We start from the raw sequence: 22,957 nt of genomic DNA on the forward strand, positions 1-22,957 counted from the left end.
CATGCTTAATATATATATGCAAATTTAACTAAAGGTTTATTTAATTTATTTGACCTTTTTGTTCTTCATTTCATGACTGTAGCATCTCACATACTTAGTATAGCCTGAATGGAAATAGGCTTGCAGAAGATAAATTCTTATCTGTACTATTCACTACAACTTTCTGCAGATATGAAAATGTTCTCCATCTGCACTAGCTAGTATGGTAGCCCCCAGCCACATGTGGTTATTGAGAAAATTAGCATGTGGCTAATGTGATTGGAGAATTAAAGTTTTCATTTCATTTAAATCTAAACTTAACTATCCACATATGACTCATGGCTACCAAATTATAGTAGTAATTGCTGTAAATGCTCAAAGGAAGAAATCATGGTAATGTCCAGGCTGTAGAAGATTTCATGATGCAAAGATTTCTAAACCAGTAGTTGGGACAGATAGACCATTGTGAGGATGGTGCACCTGGTGGGCAGAACTGCAGGAGCAGAGCTGCATTGTGGGAAAGTTTTGTACCTGTTTCAGTGCCCCCAGGAAACAGAGCTGGGATTTGTTAATTGACAGATAATAGAAAGTCCTAGGTCTCTCAGCTGAACTTTGGCAGATTAGTTTAATATTCACTATATTACCAAATCAATAGATTGTGCATATTTGAAGTTATCCGTTAAATAGCTAAAAGCATGGATACAGGACAGTTTGCAACAGTGCAAACATTCAAAACTCAACACATGTCATGCAATTGCATTTAGCAGACAAGAATTTAATTCAATTTTCTATACCTTAATATAATTTTAGAGTGATAGCAAGCACTGAAACTCAGAATGTGTTTTTGCATTTGTCTCAACATTTGTCAAAATATTGTGAAATTTCCTTTTCTTATTGTTTCTCTGCTAGCTCAAGAATTATGACAATTTAGACTGGATCTTTGCCAATATTACTACTGCTATCACTACTGATACTAATAATAAATGATCACTTCCTTTCTCAGTTATTGCATTATGCTAAGCACGTTACCTACATTTTTATCATTTAATCTTGACATTATTCCTATGTGAGAACTGTCATTTCCCCATTTTAGAGAGGGAAATATTGCATGTAGGGTGACTAATAATATATCAAAATCTGAGTAAAGGAAGACAGACTTTGAACCCTGAATCTCTGACTCAGAGCATGTTGTTGAAATTTACTTTGTAATTTTCTATAAAAAATATGTTCAGAACAATGTATCAGTCTCAATAAGATTGATGCCTACTATGGAAACATACTAAGAAAATGAAAATTATAAACTATTCTCAGATGTTTGCTAGAAATATTTACTTATAAGAAATGGGTTAGTAGAATGCAAGGTATTCAAATCTATTAATCAAAATAATTCACTCAAGGATATCTCCTGAGTCCTGTGCTGTTGAATATGCATGCTTTAGGAACTTGAGAGCAATAAAGTGATGTTCCTTTATCTATTTTATAATAGAGTGTTTTCATATTTTAATTTAATTTTCCTATTGTTAGAGCAGTGTGAATCTTTTTTATTTTATTCATGGAATGCATGTAAGTACAAAATCTCCCAATATTAAGGTTTGTCAGTATATAATTTTAAATTACAGCATAAAAATAATATTCTTTATTTGAAGCCAAGTTTATAAAACTAAATTTTAAAATAGTCATTTTATTCTGCAATAAAAATCTATGGAATTATTTTGAGGAATTATTTCAATAAGAACTTATTCAGTTTTTCAGAGTACTTTCTTTATTGTACAATGCCATATTTTTTGATATACAACAAAAATAAGGAACAGAATGAAACAGATGATCAGAGCATATTTAATTAATACCAGACAAGAGTATTCTTGAGTGGAAAATAGGTGGTCATTACCTCTGTATCCCAGATGACCACCTCTTCTCTTCACTTCAAATGACATTAGAGCGATCGGTCATTCTATAAGAAAATAGAAGTTTTTGTCTCTCCTGATTTTCATTAACAAAATTATCATGCAACTTGAAATTTGCTAATTTCCAATATTCCTGTTAAGACTCCTAGTTTAGGATGATTTAGCTACACTTTAACTAAACTCCAGGTGGTTTTGTTTGTTTGTTTTTCATTTATAAACATTTCTTGAACACTTAAGCATGCTTAGGAGTGAGCATTCTATTTTAAATTAATGATATATACCTTCATTCATTTAATAAATATTACAGTTCCTACTATATGCCAAACACAGTTCTGAGGTTGTAGGAATACAGCATTATGCAACATAGATTATAAACCTCTATCTTCTTGGAGTTTATATTTTATTAGTATATATGTTTAAGTAGATAATTCTAAAATAATTTGGAAATTTGGTGATAGAAATACATATTAGATATTAGTGATATCTACTTGAACCACACAACTATGAAATGGTAGTGACATCGTCGCGTCCATGAAGTTATCAGGACATTGTCACAGGAAGCCAAGTAGAAGTGAAATTAGAAATGGAACAGAGGTGGAGACCCAGGTAGACAGGTGTCTGACAGCCATGGGATCGAATAAACACACAGAAACGCTGCTAAAAAATGTAATTACTTCATTTGTAGGAGTCAGCTTGAGTGTCAAGAACCTGGAAACTTTAGAAATCCTAAAATAATTAACGTTTTGCCACCCACTGGCTGATCTCTTGTCCTAATTATATACATTAAGAATCCTGTAGATTTGGGAACTCCTAGTAGAAATTTGACCACCCCTCAGCAACAACATTGAAATACTACTAATTTTTAGCAAGGGCAACTTCTTCCTTTTGGGGGGATTTTTTACAAACTTGGTTTGTGTCTCAAAATTGTTGATTGATATTATCTTTAGTTATTAACTAAGTATGAAGATGATTAACTAATTTACCCCAAACTAGAAGTAATGGGAAATTCACTATTTTGAAACATTATTTAGAATTTTACAGTTTCAGATTTAGGATCACTAATATATTGTTTTAATTTTTAAATAGTATTATTTTGGGGGGATTATAATGTATACATTAGCTAAATTCAGATTATATATATAGTATATAGTTATATATACTATATATATAATTATCTATCAAAAGTATATAGTTATATAGTTATATATCAAAAGCACCACTCTTTAAAAAATAAACAGGGACTATTTTTTATTATATGTTTTAAGATTTTGAACTGGGAAATTTTTAACTGACATTTGTTTTAATAGGGTCAAGAAAACCAACAATTATACATTCAGTTTTGAACATTTCACATCCATATTCTCTTTGATATAATTCCATAAAATAAGTGTTGTTCTTTTATGTTTAAACATAAGAAGTTCATTCATTGGTCTAAGATCACATTTAAACTGGAGTTAATGATCAAGCCCAGTGATCCTAAAGGAGTCACATGTAACCTTTTATGCAATGCAAATTCACAGAATTTTAACCCCCATCATCTGGTGCCCATCTGTATCTCTCAACTGAAACTATTATGAGGACACCAACAACTTCCATGTTTCTAAATTCAATGGCTTCTTTTCAGTTACCATTGGCTCTCTCTTCATTTTAGGCAATGGTGGCTACAGCTCCTTTATATACATTATAGTTTCTTCTTTCTGTGTTCCGATTGCCAACATCTCCTTTTTAACACAGTCTTTAATGTAGACACGTGTAATTCTGTCCTTGGCCCTATTACATTCTTGATTGAATTCAGTCTGTTGCTCAACTATCTAGCCATGACTTTCATTATGAACTTCAAACGCATCCTTCCATTCACTTTGTGGATTCCTTTGCCTTAATGGTCTGTAGAATCTAAAAACACGTATTGTAAGATTGCCTTCTCATTTTCCACATTCTTTCTCTAATTGATACATGTGTGTCTTGACTGCTGAACAGTAAGTTTTTCCAGGAACTCAGGCATTTTTTTTGGCCTTGATCCTCCCAAACATAACCTGGTGCCTGGCAAAAAGTAGATCCTCAATAATTATTTGATAAATAACAATGGAATGTTAACAAATATATCTCTGCTGTTAATGCTTAATAAATGCAGTAATAGCAAGGGAAACATAGACTCACTGGTCTTGAATAAAAGTCTCCTTTTGGCTCATTATGACCAACATCAAATATTCTCTACATATGTCTTTTTGTCTTTGTTCTACATCAGACTGCACTAAGGGCAAAGCTAGAGAATTATGTTGTTGGATTCATGTTTCTGGGGGATGCCAGAATTAAGGGAGAGTCAGGAGCATGGTTAGAAATTTTTGTTTGGAGCTTTTGGCAATAAATCATAGTGATATACAACTCTCAGTGGGTAGCAATATTGGTGTTAGGTGCATAGCTAGTGATTTGAGTCAAGTAAGCAAGACCGCCTACAAACCTTAATGGATTTGAAGTCCAGCAGTTCATTCATTAAAGATTAAAGTAATTGGCAGAAACAGACTGTGAACCAAACCTTCTTCTCATTTCCCTTTGAATTATTAAACTAAGCACACTTATATCCATGGAGGTGATGTTACATGCTTTCTTAAGTCAGGACCAACTATTACATCAATCCAGGTACCCTACTCCAGCCGTATTCATTTCAGCAACACTAGTACACAACCATCTTCTGGAAATGAGATTTATTCTCCATGGTGCCCATTGCACAAGAACTAATTTGTTGACAATTTTTGAATAGTTCTTGGAAACAGTTAGCTTTATAAAGGGAAAAGGCTTGAAAATTGCATTTCCCTTCCAAGCAGCAATGCCAGAACCAAAAGAATCTCCCCTGCTTCCTCAAGTTATTCTGTTACTTTTAATGGCTGTTCACACCAAATCATGATCATATTCCTCAACAATATGAAAATCATTAACCCTGGGTTCTGGTACACCAGAAGTTAATTATGTCTTGATAACCACTTCCGTTCCTATGATGTTCTTAATAGTTCCTATAGTTTTCAAATTTTTCAACCATCCCTGGAGTCCTTGTGTGTGTATGTGTGTATGTGTGTGTGTGTGTGTGTGTGTGTGTATGTGTATGTGTATATATATATACATACATACATATATATATATATACAAAAAAAACCACACACATCATTGTAAGTATTTGGAGATACAAAAGAATTCTGCTATGTACATTTGGAATTTATACAACCTACAATCATCTTTTGCATTCCTCAATTCAAATTCAAGTAATAGAAATAAATTATCTTTGAAGATCTGATTTTAAAGAAAACTATCAGAAAGGAGGAGCAAATAGAATGCCAGCTCTAGAAGTCTGTTTTACTAACTGAAGTTAGAACTCAAAATTTTACTGTGTTCCCAAAACCAGTGCCCCCAAAACAGTTCAGCATGTTTAACAAATTGTCAGAGTAGCCTTTCAATGTGAAAATGCTTATTACCCTGATTTTTCAACTACACTGAATATTTATACAAAGAGACAAAAATCTTCTTTCATATACATGTACAAATTCTCAATATGAAAATAATTCAGCTTAATTAGTAACATAGGAAATTAAATTTGCTCCTAGGAAAAAATGGACAAATTAGATATTGCTTATTAGTCATTTGGTTCAGTGGACATCTACTAAATAAAATTATTGATTCTCTGGTAAAATGGACAAAGATTCCTTCATCCCAGCAGGTTTGTTACCTATTGACTTATTAATTTCTTCAAGGTATATCCATATCCCCCTCCCAACACTATTTCTAGCTTCTTATCTAAATACTTAAACTTAACTTTTGAAAGGCATCTCATTGCACAGGATGAACTTGAAAACTGCCAGCCCTGAACTCTTCTACTCAATTATAGGCTTACCAAGTTTGAAAGCACAGTAAGACCAAAAAACATTTTTCCTCAAGGTCTTGGGATACAGCCAGATGAATGTTCACATGCTTGCACATACTGACCTGATGTTTCGCTTGCATTTCACAAAGGTTTCATCCCCTACCTTTGTTCTGAGTTCCATTCTTTCTTCTCTCCCAAATAATTAGAATTTTTTTTTTTGCTATTACTGACTCTAAATAGAATTTTAGCAAACACAAAGCCATTTATTATGAGATGTTATGCTAATTTAATTAATTGTTTGAACTAATTCCCACCTTTAATTTCTCCAATATGCTGATTAGTAAAATTTTTTTGTTCTTTAGTTGATAAGTAATGGGGGAGGTAAGAAATTGAACTTCTTGAGGCCCACTTCAGAATTAATTCCAGTAATTTCCAAACTATATTTTGATACAGAGACTGAACTAAGTTGTTTTGATTATCAAGAAAAAAGTGGAAGGGATACTGGTATTGATATGGTGGTCCCTAGTGAGTGAGGTATCACTAGAAGCAGTTACAACCCTTTCCATTAACACTGTCATCCCAATAACTGTCATCCATTTCCAAATGTTGAAAAGAAACAGGAATTTCAATGCAAATATAACTCAAGGTTTTCCTTTTCAGTTCAGTGTTGCTAATAGAAAAACAACACAAAGCACTCTCTTTTTCATGGATTTTAATTCAAAATTGTTATTTGAATAAGTACTGGTATTTCCAATGGTGATGAATTCCACAACCACTATGTAAATTTGCATAACTCACAAACATATGCTCTAATCTGTAGAGTAATTTCATGAAAGGTAGCTTAAATAAGCAGAAGTCATACAGTATTTTGGGTAAAGTTACATTAGAAGCTTATGTCAGTGATAATAAGGATTGGGGGCATGCTCAACATATATTCACAATAATTATCCAAACCATTTTGTTAGGAATAGTGTGTAATAACATGCAGGACTGAATTTACTGTTGCTCGTTCCAATGAAGATAAAGAGCTACAAAGAGATTGTTGGTAACAACAATACAATGAATTTTTTATAAAATATTTCTATTTTATATATAGAGATGTTACTTTTCCATCGTCCTAGTCAGAAACAGCTTCTTAAAAGAAAGCTAATGAGCTTTTACAAATGTAAAAAAGTAGCATCAGTGGAACATAATTTTATGGAGAACAGTTCATTTTCAGCATTATTAGCCATTTATCAAATAAGTGCAAATAATGGGGAACTAGTTGCATTTGATCTAGGCCTACTATGGATCATGAAACTTAAAAATGTGAGACTGCAAGTACAGGTCATTTTAATGATATTTATTTTTCTTGGAGAAGAAAATGTGAATCTCAGCCATCATCTATTGTGCTAAAGAACTAACAAACTGAATTAAAAGGATGCAAGTGAGAATGTAATGAAGACTACATTTTTACTTTATTTCTATATGTATAATAGTAGCAGTGAGGCTGGGGGTATAGCCAGTGATAAAGCATGGCTTAGCATGTGTGAGGCCCAAATTTCAACCTCTAGCACACACATAAAACAATACAAAACAAAACCAAAAAACCCAAACACCTCACCAAGATCACAGAATGCAGATTGTATCTCCTGTGTGAAAGTAACAATTCCAAGCTAGTGCTATCTGGGAATATGTGTTCTATTATGCTTTTAATTATAGTGATAGATTTCTACTTTTTCATAAAACTCTCATATCCCATCACTACATTTGTGGTCCTCTCTGAGACTAATAGTATGCATTTCCATGAAACTGGCTAAAACTGAAATGTAGGCAGTTACCATGAAATGCATCCACATAAACCTTGAACTCATAAGGGAATTTACCCTGTGATGTTGATGTCATTAACATTAGACACAAACCCCCTAAACTATCAATCCAGAGTCCAGATCTGACACCAAACTATCACAGCCATGTGTTGCATGTTTGATTATGCTGATTCCTTGTTTCATTTTGTTGGGGAAACACATATAGATAATTGTATCCAAAATTTACTATTACATTAAAGAGTAGAAATGATTTTAAATGAACTAACATTGAAAAAAATCTCTTTCTCGTATTTTTCAATTAATTTTTAGGCCCTGTCGATGTCAACATTCTAGCTAAGTGTAATCCCTGCTTATCAAATCCCTGTAAAAATGATGGCACCTGTAACAATGATCCAGTTGACTTTTATCGATGTACCTGCCCCTATGGCTTCAAGGTAAGTAGATGCTGTTGTGAGAGCCACAGTCTGGAAACATATCTTTTTTTTTTTTTCATAATTCTACTATGCTTTCTCTGTGCGCTGTGGATGTCCTCATTTGTATTCAACCTAACTTGGCCATTCCTTCTACAGGGGCAGGATTGTGATGTCCCAATTCATGCATGCATCAGTAACCCATGTAAACATGGAGGAACTTGCCATTTGAAAGAAGGGGAAAAAGATGGATTCTGGTAAGTCATGAGGCTGTGATTTCCTTTGTCTGAAGTATTGGAGCAAGAATAACTAAGAAAACAGGCATTTTCCTTTTCAAACCCAAGGGCATTCTTTTAAAAAAGAAAAACAGAATAAGGACAATATGTATTGGTCCCTCCCAGAGGTATACTGCAATATTAAAAACAAATGGAGACTCCACAGGGTTCTCAGCTTAGGATGTTACAAATCAAAAATTTAAAAACGTGCACATACACATATGATTAATCAAGTCAGATTAGGGCAAGACAAAGTGTTGGCTCAATTATGCTAATTAATAGCCAACTCTTCCCTTACTGCAAGTCCTGCATTCATCTGATGATTTGCTTATTGCTTTAACAGACAGTGTGCAATGATGAGATGTAGGTCCCACTGAAACAGAAAATTAATGATTCATTTCCAGGCCACAATATACATAAAACAATCATGCTGTGAACATTTTAAATATGGAATTATTTAATCATACAGTACAATCACTTCAGATGTACTTCATGAATTATGAAAGAGTCCATTAAGTGACATTAAGAATTTCACTTTAGAATGCTGATCTACTACTAACACTTGTTAGAATTGTCACGTTATAGAAGAAAAATACTACATTTCTGTTACAAAATTTTCTCTTATCCATCTACACTTTACTCAGAGCTCATACTGATATTACTTGAGATTAAATATACAATATTTTATGTGGTAAATTGCATTTATTGTCTTAGAGAAAATGTTCATATTTTGTAATTGCAAGGAAGACAAAACTTAATTTTTACATTTCTTTTTTGTTGCCAGACATCTTAAACATTTCACATAGAGTAGAAGATGATGTGATTTTAAGAATCAGAATCAGTTCCTCCTCATTTCTGAGTAAAGAAGCATAAATTACTCTATTAGAGAAAAACTTGGGATTAAGATATCTATGATTGTGGAGTCAAACTTTATTTCTGTATCATACCTGGAAATATTGGTTTTTAAGACCCTGAAGCCACTTACCATCTTGAAACCAACATAAGTTTTATTTTTTAATGTTTTCTGGTTTGTTTGATATTACATTAAATCAATACAACATGGCATTTCAAAACTTTTAAAAAACAAATTCTTATAATTTTATGAGCTCTATAATTTACAAATGTATTTATGGTTTTTTTCAATATTTAGACCACATGGATTTAAAATGCAGCAAAAAGATGTGAATTGTTTTTGTGTTTATTTTGCCTTTCTGCCCTGATATTCAGGTGTATCTGTGCTGATGGTTTTGAAGGAGAAAATTGTGAAGTCAATGTTGATGATTGTGAAGACAATGACTGTGAAAATAATTCTACATGTGTTGATGGGATCAATAACTACACATGCCTTTGCCCACCTGAGTACACAGGTATGAACACTGGGAAACATTATGCCATCAATCACTGTGTCTCTTTGAAAGCATCATTGGCACTATGCTCCTATTTATTTACTAATCCATTCTATTATTCTATAACTGGTAGGTGTTTTGTAAATTAGATGTAATGTAAATAATGGAAGGAACTAAGATGGTTTGAGACAATCAAATATAAGACCCAGCAAGCTCAGTGCAAAGTGAGTCCATTATAAAGTCATTGCTCTGCAGCAAAAAAGAATTTTTCATGTAGAAAGTTCTTATTCCACAATTCAATAGCATTTCCATTTAAATCATTTTCCCCATACAAACCAACTCACCAAAACATATGTGAAAAGAGAGAATTTTTAAAATAGCCAAAATGTAATTAAACATTTGAGATACTTCTTCTATGTTTATTCTTTTTACCAGCAAGTATTCGCTTCTAGTGACGCATGTCCTTCAAGATGAAAATCAGGAAGAGACTGAGCATTTGGGATACTCTTACAAAGCCATCACCCTTTTTCTGACATTTTGTCTCTGTGGGTGATAAATCTCATATGACTATCCAAATTGCTAAACTTCCACTCAATTTAAACCAATTTGCTATAAAATCAACATCAAGTTTATGGCCTATCTATTTTGACAGAGCATCTGTTTGACTGATATTTGTGACTATGAATAAGAAAATTCATAGTTGTCTTTTTGTTCCTTAATCTCTTATATTTAATGGAGAAAAATAATTCCATATTATATTTTTTTAAAAAATAAAGAAGTAGATTCTACTAGTCTATTGAAAGCTACCATTTCCATTTAGCTGGATATTTTTATTAATTATATTTCCATTAAATCCAATACATAGTTAAGAAAATCAGAGACTGAAATATCTATAGATGTGGCTAAGACTAACATCTCTAAACATTGAAGATGCACACACCTCTATATAGCTAACTTTCATAGGGTTTATTGGAAAACCACTGAAATTTAAATTTTTATCAATACCTTTCTTGATGGGAAAGTATCTTTCATAATGAAAAACTGCTAAATACAATAATGAAGTTCAGTTTTAACAGCTCAGATCTGTTTAAGGGTCTCTGAAGCTGTATTTTCTGTGATTCAGGTCTTTTTAATAGGAGTAAGGCACCTATGTCATGTAAAGTTATACTGTTTTCAGAAGAAATGCTGTATCACTAATTGTTCTATTACATGGATAGAGGGTTTATACTGCTTAGCAGGCAAAATTTGAGCATTATTTGATATTTTGCATTAACCACAGGATAAGGATAGGAAATAGATCTAACATACACCTATAGTACATGGGTTTGAAAGAGTTTAAGTGCTACAAAGCGTTCACCTTCCACCAATAAAACTCACACCTCTCATACTTGGCAGGACCCTGTGGCCACAGATTCTGGAGCCCTTACAGCTACTCTGATAACCTGAGGGCTAATTTGATATGTGTAAAAACCCAATGTTTCACTAAAATCTGTTACTTAATACTGTCTTAGGACAAAAATAGGTTTCTTTTTCTGTCATTGTTCTGATCATTTTGAAAAGTGATTAAGAACCCACTTAATCTTGGAGACCTCTATAAACCAACCTACTCTGATTCCACCAGACAAATTAGATCCAAGCATTGCAAGCATAATTTTGCTATCTATGCCTTTTTATGTATGGAAACCAAGAATGGATGAATGAATATATATAAATACTTTCCCTTCCTGATGAAATCTGGGCTTGGAGAACAGCTATGTTCAGGTTCTTGTATGTCTTTCTTATGATAATTTAAATAAGGTGGTAAATACTGAGTTGGTTTGAAGGGGTCCCCCTGCTTTGGCTTTAGCTTTGCTATTCCTTATTCTTTTGTTTTCTTTTTCTGTCTTTGTCTTACCTGCTCACCTTTCATTTCCCAGGCTCTCATCCTACACATCTTTGACACATGTCCTCCCATCTTGAATGGTTCCATTCAGTGCACCTTCCTCTGAGAAATGTGACTTTCCCAACTACATCAGATCTCTTCCTTTAAAACATATCATAATAACCCAAAGCTTAGCAAAACCACTTCTTAGCCAAAATGTGACATTTATGAAAGCTGTCATGCAAGAACCTACCATTACTACCCATTAAGAGGTTTGTCTCTGCATAGGAACTGAAACCCTTTTAGACTTTTTAACTTATAACTATTACAAATATTGGATTGCTTTAATTTGGGCAGAGGATCAAGAAAAATATTGAACTCAAGAGAAAGTGCATGACATACAAAACATGAAGATATTACCATTATAACTTTGGACAGGGTCTTGTGGGCCATGAAATTTTGACAGTTTGGCAGTAGAGAAGATATCTAAATGAGGAAAATTTATAACTCATCTTTTAACTGTAGTGTTTTGGTGCATATGTGAAATGAGCTCATTTCAAAAATATCAAACAACCATCTGCATTTTGAAATCAGTGGCACATAAGTGGCCTTTAATTATAGGAAAGTATAAATCAGACTCTATAGAGTTTTGTATCCTGTTTCATCCAAGTCTTCAGTTAAGGAGGAATTTTCTTATAATGTAACTATATTGTGTTAAATTTAATTTTGAAATCTGATTAATGAGCATGAGATCTGGGATCAGAAACCCTGCTATGCTCAGGGAATATAATAATGTTGTCATTGTTTAAAAATCATTTGAGTCACAAGTTGCTTTTTGCTTTGAAGATTTTTCACTCTGCATGCCAGACACATACAATAAGAAAGTAAACTCTATTTAGGTACCAATAGGTATTACCAATAAAACTCATGAATTATTATGGTGTTAATGTTTGCATTGTCACCTATGTGAAGTTAAAATGAGCATAATGTTGTCAATGGAGAAAATCCAGAGATCTGAAAATAATCATGCAGAGAAATGATGACATGATGAGTGGGCCATAAACTGGATTAGAAGAGGGCTGGGAATATGGCTTACTTGGTAGAGTGCTTTCCTCACATGCACAAGTCCCTGGGTTGAATCCACAGCGCTACAAAATAAATAAATAAATAAATAAATAAATAAATAAATAAATAATTTAAAAAGGAAGAAAGAAAAAAGAAATACTATAAGGAAAGTGACCACCATTAGGTGATTTATTAAACGTTATTTCTATACTGAGTAACCAAAATATCACAGTAAGTAGTTAATGGTTTATTAGAAGAGAAAACTCTTGCTTTTTCTTCCTGAATAGATTTATAACATAAATCTTAAGGGCCACTTCTGTCATTCTGTCCTCGCCCTCATCATCAAAACTGTTCTTCACTTCAGCCTATCCCCTGTCCAGCTACTTGCACAGTGCATGACTGAGGAGTATTCTTCTGGCAAGATTAATTTTTGAAAGGTTAAATTATAAATTAAAATCACTGTTCTAAGAATTGGGAAAGTAGAACTTGGAATCGTTAAATAATTTAAGAATTGATTCTATAGTTTTAATTTTAGCTTGGGATTTGGAGCTTGTTTTTCATATTTCTAACTCCATATCTTGTTCCTGAAAACAAGCCCCTTTTTAGGCAAAAATATTCAAGAAATTTCTTAAACTGGCCGAGTTCAAAACCAACAAAAACCTGAAATATGGACACCTTTTCTTGGGCTCTAGAGCTAGATAGTGTTGAATTGAACAATGTGTTTTTTCATGTTTCACAACAGAAAAAAAACCCTGGATCTGGATCTGTTATGTCAAGACTAATGTGTCTCAAGTAACTCATTTCTCATGGGACCGCATACAATTATGACACAATGCTGATCATATTTTAGGCCCTCATATTGCTTACTAGTATTAAATGAATTAGGCAATTTATTTATTCATAAAGTCTTAGAATCCATGTTGTGCAAAATATTCAGAACATTTTAATTTCTCCATTTTATGCCATATCATTTTTTTTCCAAATCTCTAATGCCCACACACAAACCATTCACTGTGCATCTTACATAGCCAAGCAACCGGTGTCACCTCCCCTGGTCTAGATGCAGACCTGTAGCTCCCTGTGATGGCGTTTACTTTTTGCCTCCTTTCCCTCCATGTGTATGCTTTTGGCCCAGCTGTAGGTAAGAAATCTAAGCTTCGCTTTTGTTTGCCTCCTCACCCTGGCTTCTCTGTTAATGCTGCCATTGGCTTCCTGTGCTCTACTGTTGTATCGCAATGTAAAAAGTCTCTTGTCTCTTCTGTCTTTGTCGCTGCCAGCTGCTAATCTGAATGAGGTGGAAAAAGGTTAGTTGCCTTTTCACTCTATTATGATCTTTGTTTTAGTTTTCCTCTTTCTTTTAAATTTATGTAGCCTTAACTGTGTGTACCTGATAAGGAATGTTTACAGAACATGAAAGTCAGAAATCAAGACCTCAAATCAGCCATTTAGATCCTTGATATGTGTATACCTGTGTCAAACACTGTAAGATGCACCTATGGAAGGCACTTGATACTTTTCTAGGAAGCGACAGTAGAGATTATCTGAGTGAGAAAAAGGAGTGGCTAAGAAAAGCACTAATATTTTCTATTTCCTTTTTGTCCATATGCTTTTACTTTTTTAAACATGTCATGAACTTATATTATTTTTATAATGAAGAACTTAGGTCATTGATTATAATAGGTAAGCTGTACATAGAAAATACTTAAAGTATATGGATTTTCCCCTAACTTTTAAACCTGTGTCTTTAGTAATATGAAACATGGAAAATGTTTCACTATATGTATTTATTGGAACATTTTATAAAAATGAATACTACAGAGCTCAAGAGGTTAATTTACAGAATGAAATAGTCAAATTTGTGTTCAAGAATTCCATGGATACTAGGCAGTCTTTTAAATTGTGAAAAGAGGCACACCTGATCATTGACATCAGTATGAACCACAAGTCTCCTCCAAAGTATCAGAGCCCAGAAAAGAGAGACAGGGTGTTAACCACATCTGGGGATTATCATGGAATCTTCTTCTTCTTATAGGCTCTGAATTATAACTCATGCCACTGAATTTTCAATCACTAAGCACACTAGAGTCTTCAAGTAGCAAGTTCAGAAACACTGTCGTGGGACCACACATGCCTGTCTTCATAGTTTCCTTTGTATTTAAAGTCCTGGTAGCGTTACAGGGCTGATATTGAATCATGGCTGCTCTGTCCTCTCTTGCTAAGCACTCCATAGCCTTTTGCTGCATTGTTTGAGTGATTTGTCTGCTTGCTCAGTCTATCTAAGAAACACAGCCTCAGTATATCTCAGAAACACAATAGAAATTATTCTATTATATGTCCTTAGATAGTCATGTATGTACGCCCAGGACCAAGTTTGGCAGGGCAGTAGTGTTCTAAGTTACCACATGGTTTCATCTGGTGACTAGATTTCATGCGTGTGTTTATCAAAGTTCTCTTTTATTTCCCAGAATTTGCTGCTAACTGGATTTGCTTTCAAAAACAGACAATCATTCTCTGTATTTTTAAACCAAAACTTAATTACAACTAGAATTTAGATGTTTTTATATCTCCAAGGGTAATTTTCTTAATTGAAGTGAACCTCCATAATTACTTGACATATCGTTAATGTAAAAGAACTCTATGGATATGAACAGTAAAAAGTTGAACAATAACATTTATAAAGCAATAATAAACCATTTACTCAAGAATACACACCTTGTGAGTAGGAGGCCAGGTGCAGACCAGCGTCCTGCTGACCACCAAGACATGTAGTGTGACTTGGGCATCTTCTGCTAGAACTGGCCCACCACTAACTTGCGTCCACCTTCCAGGCCTGGCATCTCGTCATGTCACACAGTGGCTCTGACTGTTTATGTCTAACGAGTTCTTCTTCTGCTTTCCCTGATGTCTCTTCAACTTGCTACAGACAGTTGTCCTCATGCACATTTGAAAAGAATAAAGCTGGAACCACAAAATCTCAGTGCAGAGAAGCAGTCTTTTTAGACTTGAAAATAAGTCCTAATCAAAGCCTATACCATTAACCAATTAATTCTCCTGAGAACTGGGCTGCCTTCTATCATATAGGACAGAAAGAATTTGTGTAGGTGTTGGGAGAAGCTCAGGTTTTTAATTTTGGTATTAATATTCTGAATTTCAGGACTTTAGTTTCAGACTTTTTTTTTTTATTTTTCTTTTTTTTTTTTTTTGGTCTGTGAGACAAAGATAATGGTATCTGTTCTCCTTCTGGTAAGGTATTTGAGAATGTTAAGAATGTAGAGAAAATATTAAAATGGTAAATGTTTATACTTCAGGAATATCAGAGACTTCCCTTTAAGATAGTTTTAAGTTTTGCATCATTTAATTCCAATATGGTTTGGATTATGTTCTCCCCAGTAGTAGAAGAATTCTTATGGGAATTTCGATAGAGAAATTTTTGCCTAAAGTAAATTTTGTGTATGAAGGAAATTTCTCTGACCATATTTTCCCCTACTGTCTCTTTTTAAATCTTTTAAATTTTTCCCTATTGTCATTATTATTATTAATTTACTTTCTATGATTACTTCAAATAGAAAGACTTTATTTAGGAGTACAATTTTCTTTCTTTTTACTCCTTTATTCTACTTTGAAGTATGAGGACATATTGAATGTTGAAGGACTCTTTAAATTGACTATATTTTTAGACATTGTGTGTATTTTTAGATTTTCATGATCTCTTAATAACAATAAGTCTATCACTGCTCTTGCATCAAGATACATGAGTTCTGTATACCAGAGTTGTTACAGCTGTGATCATAATTCAGATCCTCAAATAAGGGACATTAAAGTTGCACTCTTTTTTTAAGTAAATACTTTGGCAACCTAACAATATTATATGGTTTGCATTCTTTGTGCAACCTTTCAAAGTTTTCTTAAATCCACTTGAATCTCAAAAAATGTTTTAAAAGAGTCCTTTGCTTCCATTAGTTGGCAGGCAGTGCCTATGGAGCCCAGAACAACAATTTAGTTTAACCAGTCTTATTCAATTTAATTTGGATTTATTTTTTGAAAACAGAGTCCAGTATGTTCTGGACTTTCAGTAGCTGTTATAAGTGGTTTTATCATTTAGCCCTAGAGATTCAAGGGGGAAGTACTAAAAAAAAAAATTCTCCTTTTTGGATTATTTATTTGGAGAAGTAAGTTTTTTCATTTAAAAATTCATAAGATGTTTATTGAGAAAATACCTTATGCAGGACACCATGCTCAGTACTGAAAGTGATACAAAATCCACAAAATATTCCCCTTGTCCACCAGACAAACTCTGTCTTTGATTCTTGACTGCAAGTTCAAATCAGGTCAGATGCATGGGCATTGCAAGCCACCACTTCTCAGGTCCTAAGTACATTACCAACATTATAGAGGGACTTTGTAGGTCTAGAAGCAAAGAGAAACTATAAGAGCACTGATTAGGAATCAAAAACAAAAATAAAAAATAACACTGATCAAACTCTCTGTCAAGCACTATGAAGAAACTAATTTCATGTCATTCAGAAAACAAAATGAGCACAAAAATTTCCCTTCTGTAAAGTTTCTTTGTATCTGAATTGATAGCACATGGTCTGGAGCCTTCTTATGTTGAATTATGATTAACTGTACCTCGTGGGGTTTCTCTGTGACATTGTCCCCACTATGTACATGTCACATTTTGTACCCATTTCATACGACATCTATCAATGGCTCATGTATCTTCAGGAATTCATGGATCCTCAGGTTCAGTTCCCTGTGTTTCTACACTAGCAAGTGGATTTAATTGAGTTTAAAAAGATGAGGGCAATGTGGGTAATTTATAGATCATATGCCACTCATATGCTGTCACACACAATCCCTCAATTCCTGAGCTCAGCCTCTTCACTTCCTATTGGGATGATCATTGTTTGGCAGAAGAAATTGTAGGAATATCTAGGAGTCAAAAGATGGTCATGTAGTACATGTAGTCCAGGCTTCAAGAGTGTATCTTAAGTTAGGACCTCAGAACACATATCTGTTAACTGACTTCTTTATTCTCTCTCCTTCCAACCATTGCCCTTTATGCCTCTGAGTCTTCTTCATCAACATTTAAATAGCATTTATCACCAAAAATCAAACATATGAGTGATATTTTCATGTTTTGTCATGAAGGACCTAGTTTGTACCAAATGATTTGCTAATAAAGGTGATGTGATTGGAGAAGTGCAAAAATGTCAACGAAAGTAACCATTGACCTCAAGCAATGTACTTTTAAGAAGTTAAATGTCACGTATTTTATTCATTGGATTGCTTCTTTTGATAACTTTTCTTGCTAAGATAATTCAAAAAGAATAAAATTGGTTTCATGATTCAGGATTTTCTTGAGCCAAGCAGGAGCTCAAAAGGAAAATATTCAAAGAATGATTTGTTTTACCGTCTAAAAATCTGTGTCCTGGGGATTCTGTCAGGAATTCAGCCAGACTTCCTCCCCTGCTACAATTATATTTGAAAATGTCATAACTGATTAAGTTTAACACTAGAATTCTGGTCTAGTTATTCAGAGAACTGTCCTAAGTTCTCTCTCTATCATTATCAATATTAATGATCCTTTCTCAAAAAAAAAAAAAAAGCTAGTTTGGTACAATTTTTGAATAGACTACATTGTCTGCATTGTCAGCACCAGAGTCCCTCTGCCCCTTCTTTGTCCCCAAATAGATTCTGAGACTTTTTTTGCCTATTGCATGGAGAAAAGACATAAGTCTAGATGCATTAGCAGAAGCTAGCAACAGTTGAATATATCCGCAACACCATGTACTGCTCTCTAAAACTGCTTCTGCTGTAGACATATCCAACCTAAATTCAAAGGGATGACTTTGGGAAAAATTCAATCAAGATGCTGTAGTAGATTACTAATTGAATGCCTTAGGTTATTGCTTTGTTTCATGTAAAAAAAAATAATAATATTTTAAACAGAGAATTAGCTTGGAAAGTTCCAGAAATTCTAAGAGTCAATCTTCTATTCTCCTTTGCAGACAGTGAGGATGAAACAAGCCTAGAAGAGATATACTGTTTCCCAAATTTCTTGGTAACTAGAAAGTGATTAGCCCTTCAAAATTTTCTTTCTCTGCATGGCTTCTGCTAATGTAACTAGGTTAGACATTAGCACTCTGCAGCCTCCTCTGGCGCCATGTTTTTCCAGGCTCATTCCCACCTGTCAGAGACCTACTCTCTATGTCCTGTCCTCCATGGAGCCCCTGCCTGTGCTGTACAGTTCTTGCTTCACCCTCAACCCCGAGACGCTTTCACCTTCTTTAAGAAGCCCCTCCTGTTTGCCCTCAAAGCATCAGTTCCCCTTCTGGAGCACCAGGGAAACTTTCTGCTAGCATTCATCACAAAGCCAATGTTATACTCACTGGGGTTTTTATTCGATTAATATGTTTCTCCTCCTCCTGGTGTATGAGCTCCATGAGAATAGGAACAGCTTTGTGTCATTGACACCATTACATTCCTAGCATAGATACCAGTTTTTACACATAGTTAGCACTCAAAATATATGGTGATGTTAAAAATTGATTTGATTCAGAATAATTAGAAAAAGCAACAGGCATATTTCAGTATAAATATTAGGGAAAAAATGGTACAATACCTCTATAATTCCAGCCACTCAGGAGGCTAAGGCAGGAAGATTATAAGCCCCAGCCTCAACAATTTAGCAAGACCCTGTTTCAAAATAAGAAAAGAGCTGGGGGGTGTAGGTACATGGTAGAGCACACCTGGGTTCAGTTTTCAATCTTTCGCTCTCTCTCTCTCCCTCTGTCTCACACACAATACACACACACACACACACACACACACACACAAATTTCAGTAGGGGTAATAAGGGAGAGAATTACAAATGAAGGTAAACAGAAGGGTCTAATTTTTTTTTTCTTTTTTGCTGTTGTTGGTGGTGGGTTTTTGTCATTGTTGTTTTTAACAAGGAAGGAACTTTAAAATCAGTTAGTCTCATAGATCTGAAATGAAGCATAGGATAAGGTCAATTCCAGGTGCTACTTCTCAGAGCAGCTACCTGTGTGCATAGAGCTTTCTGCTTATGGCAGTGGTATTTGCAATATTGGTACCATGGGGGCTCTGGATACACATTAGACCCTGTTTGTACCCCTGAAGACTATAATGTTGTTCTGCACAGCTAAGCATAATGCTCTATTTGGTAACTTGCTGGCTGTATTATTCATGTCTGAGTGCTGATTCACTCTTCCCTTGAGTATTATCAACTCTGGTAACCAGCATTCACTGTTATACCTGGTAGATGAACATAATGCCTACCATCAAGAGCAGGGCACCTTTGTGTGTGCTTGTGAATACCCTTGACAATTAAGTTGGGACAAAGGTAAAACAGGACTGTCCTAAGAAAGCTAGAATGAATGGTCACATTACCACTGTGACAAATTCGTCAGAGAAATTAATATGTTCACTGATGTTCCACTCTTCAAGTGTGTGCCCACAAGAACCCATACCCTCTTAGGGATCTGGGCTCCACTCTTGTCATGTTCCCTCACAGCTCATATTCTCTTAAGCTCTGCTACTGCCATATTCCCTCAAGCTCTGCTACTGCAGAGCTTGACATCTCCAGTCCATGTTGACCTGACAGATGTAGTCAGATGAGATGACCCAAGAACTTGGTATAATTTTCTCACCAGAAAGGTGCCTTTGATTAGAACACGTGGTGCTTTGTCTTCAGAAAGTTCTGCTGTGCTGAGAAATTGCTCGCCAACTACCTCTGTTACCAGTGACAGGAGATCATTCACTAACCTTTGTTATCCTAAGAGTTAGCAATAGACCTGCTGGTGGATCACTGTTTCCTCTCCAGTATATGGACAAGCAGCACATATATATCCACCTACCATCCTTGAACCCCTTATCCACAAAAAAAGTTGAAAACCATAATCACAAGGAAAGTTAATTTGCTCATCTGATTAAAAGCAAAATCACAAAGGCCAGATATCCATTGTGTTCCATGTTTTTGTTTTGTCATTTGGGGTTCATGGCAGAAAACAAATAGATTTCCTGAGATTTTGTGGAATGGGTTGGTGCCAGATCATGGACTCAAGGTTCGTCCAGATACCTGTGAGGTATGTGAGGTTTGTGAGCAGACATTTAACCTGCATTCAACCATGCTAAATATGTTTTTTGATGCTGGGTTCAACATATAAAGACTTGTTTATAAGGTAATTGATTTTAACACTGGCTATATGGATTGGAATGAAGAATGTTCTATTATGATTTTATCAACTCAAGAAGGGAAGTGGCCATTGATATTCTTTCAGGCCCTGGAACTTCAGAAAACTAAATTCAGTCCCCATATTTTTTTTCTTTTTTTTTTTTCACTAACTTGGTACTATCTCTGACTACACATGTAGAAAAAAAAATTTTAAATAAAAATTGTATGAAGTCCTTTCAGGTACAGGGGAACTTTTACAATACTCCCAGTTAATATTTTAGGTCACTATAGTTGTAGTGATTTATTTTTGTTCATCCTGAAAAACTGATGCCATTTTCAATGCCCAATTTCTTTAATGATTGAGAAGTAAATGCAGAGTCTAAAATCTGTCTGAAGGGCATGTTATGTTTTCCTTATTATATTGAGCTCTTAAGACTCCCCATCATGGCATGCCACTTGACTTTTAAAAGCTGCACTTCCCCAATACAGCATAATGTAATATAATTAGGAGAAATTAAAGAAATAACCCAGTGAAAACATTTATTTTAATTCTGAGGCAGGAAATAAAATAATGTTCAATCTGAAGAGAATGGGATATCTTTTATTAATGATTAATCACATTTAGTAAAAATTAAAAAGAAAAATGTCCAAAGGCTAAAATGAAACCCAAGTTGAACATAAATAAACAATTTAGAGTTCTTGCTTAACTACTTAGATGAATAGTTATTCCAATAACTACTACTTGAGTATATCACCATATCATAACTCTAGGAAGACACATAAACAAATATGCCAATGTTTCTTCTCATAATGATCTTACAGTCAAACAAAAGGAAAGAGATATACACCAATAACATAAAATGCACTCATAACAGTGCAACTATACAACCCTGCCTTCTATGCTTGTCATGACTATTAAGTGACCACATATTTACATGATGTTTAAAACTGCCTGGAACAAGGTAGTAAGCACTCTACAAATACTGATTAAGTAAATAAACAATATAATATATTTGCCATAAAGTAGGCACAAGCCTGAGTGAGAAAAATCAACAACAGAAATGTCAAAGAAAGTTATTAAAGCAAAAAAAAAAAACATTATCCCAAGCATTGAGTTGAGATAACTTCATAAAACAGTGAACAGACCAGATGAGAAAAGTGTAGGGTAGAAGATTGGGCTTTAAAAATGAGTTAGGCAGTAGTGAAACCCGGGGAATGCTTTTGCAATATGTGTTAGCTTTAAAATGTTTGGTGAGAATAAAAAGAGTCAAGTCATTTTTAAAATAGTTCATCAATCTTATCAGAGTCAGCTGTGTATCTATGTAAGGGAAACAAGCAATTACCATATACAACTTCAGTAATGACTGATATTGCTCTTATTCTGTTCTTATAGAGATAAGGAATACGTACTTGAAATTCATACAGCTTTTCACATTCAAGTTAGCATGCTTAGCCTAAAGCTCTTAATTACAAATTTGGCAATCTATCTATCCCACAGTTTATTAGAATTGCCTCTCTTCTCACTCCTTTCCATAGCAGATCTATGGAGAAATTCTTGTGGAGAAGACAGAATCAACTCTTCTTCTCTCGGCGCTGTAATTCACTCTAGGTTCTGTCTCTAGCTCAGACTTTTTCAAGGAACTGACTGTAGTCAAGATCAACCACATCCCTCCCTGTAGTCCTTGCATTTAGTACAACAAAATACAGTATATCTTGTTGAATTCTGACTTAAATGGGATTAATTGGACTGAGTTGGATTGGATCAAAGTGAATAAAAATAAAACATTCCTTTCTTATCACTTTTAGAATTTCTTATTTGGGAATAAAGTGAAAAGCACATAGATGTCATTTAATATGTATCACAAGTGGTCCTTCTCTATCATCAGTTTTATAAACTGCCATGGATATAAACAACTGTAAATAGATTGTATCCAAACAAGATGGCTTTGATTAGAAAACGGAAAGTAATTAAATTGTGGTAGGCCAATAAAACACAATGGACAAATTCCATCAAGGTGCCTAACTTGAAGTCCTAGTAATTAAAATCACAAATCTTGAAAACCCTTCTTTGAAAGTAGCTCACCAGATAAATGTTGTTAAAAGCTTTTGTCTCACAGATTTAGAGACACTGAAAATCTTACAGAAGAAATATATGAGACCTTCAATGCAATTCATTCATTTTAAGACATAGAGAAAACAGATTGATATAATAACTAGATGAATACATTTTTATACATACCTCATGGGAAAAGATACTTT

The 22,957-nt window shown here is 34.2% G+C and overlaps 1 protein-coding gene across 8 annotated transcripts in view; it reads left to right on the forward strand.

Moving 5' to 3' along the window:
- Positions 1-22,957, forward strand: part of Slit2 (slit guidance ligand 2) — a 332,292-nt gene that overhangs the window by 283,667 nt on the left and 25,668 nt on the right. For 5 of the 8 annotated variants that reach the window (XM_078021124.1, XM_078021127.1, XM_078021125.1 and 2 more), the window contains 4 exons: positions 7,851-7,975; positions 8,111-8,208; positions 9,454-9,593; positions 13,776-13,802. In XM_078021124.1, coding sequence (XP_077877250.1) covers positions 7,851-7,975; positions 8,111-8,208; positions 9,454-9,593; positions 13,776-13,802 — 390 coding nt within the window. The remainder of the gene's footprint in view (positions 1-7,850; positions 7,976-8,110; positions 8,209-9,453; positions 9,594-13,775; positions 13,803-22,957) is intronic. The other 3 variants (XM_078021126.1, XM_005318931.5, XM_005318935.5) reach the window with 1 other exon arrangement.

The sequence above is a fragment of the Ictidomys tridecemlineatus genome, chromosome 9 (genome assembly GCF_052094955.1).
Source record: "Ictidomys tridecemlineatus isolate mIctTri1 chromosome 9, mIctTri1.hap1, whole genome shotgun sequence".
NCBI lineage: Eukaryota > Metazoa > Chordata > Mammalia > Rodentia > Sciuridae > Ictidomys > Ictidomys tridecemlineatus.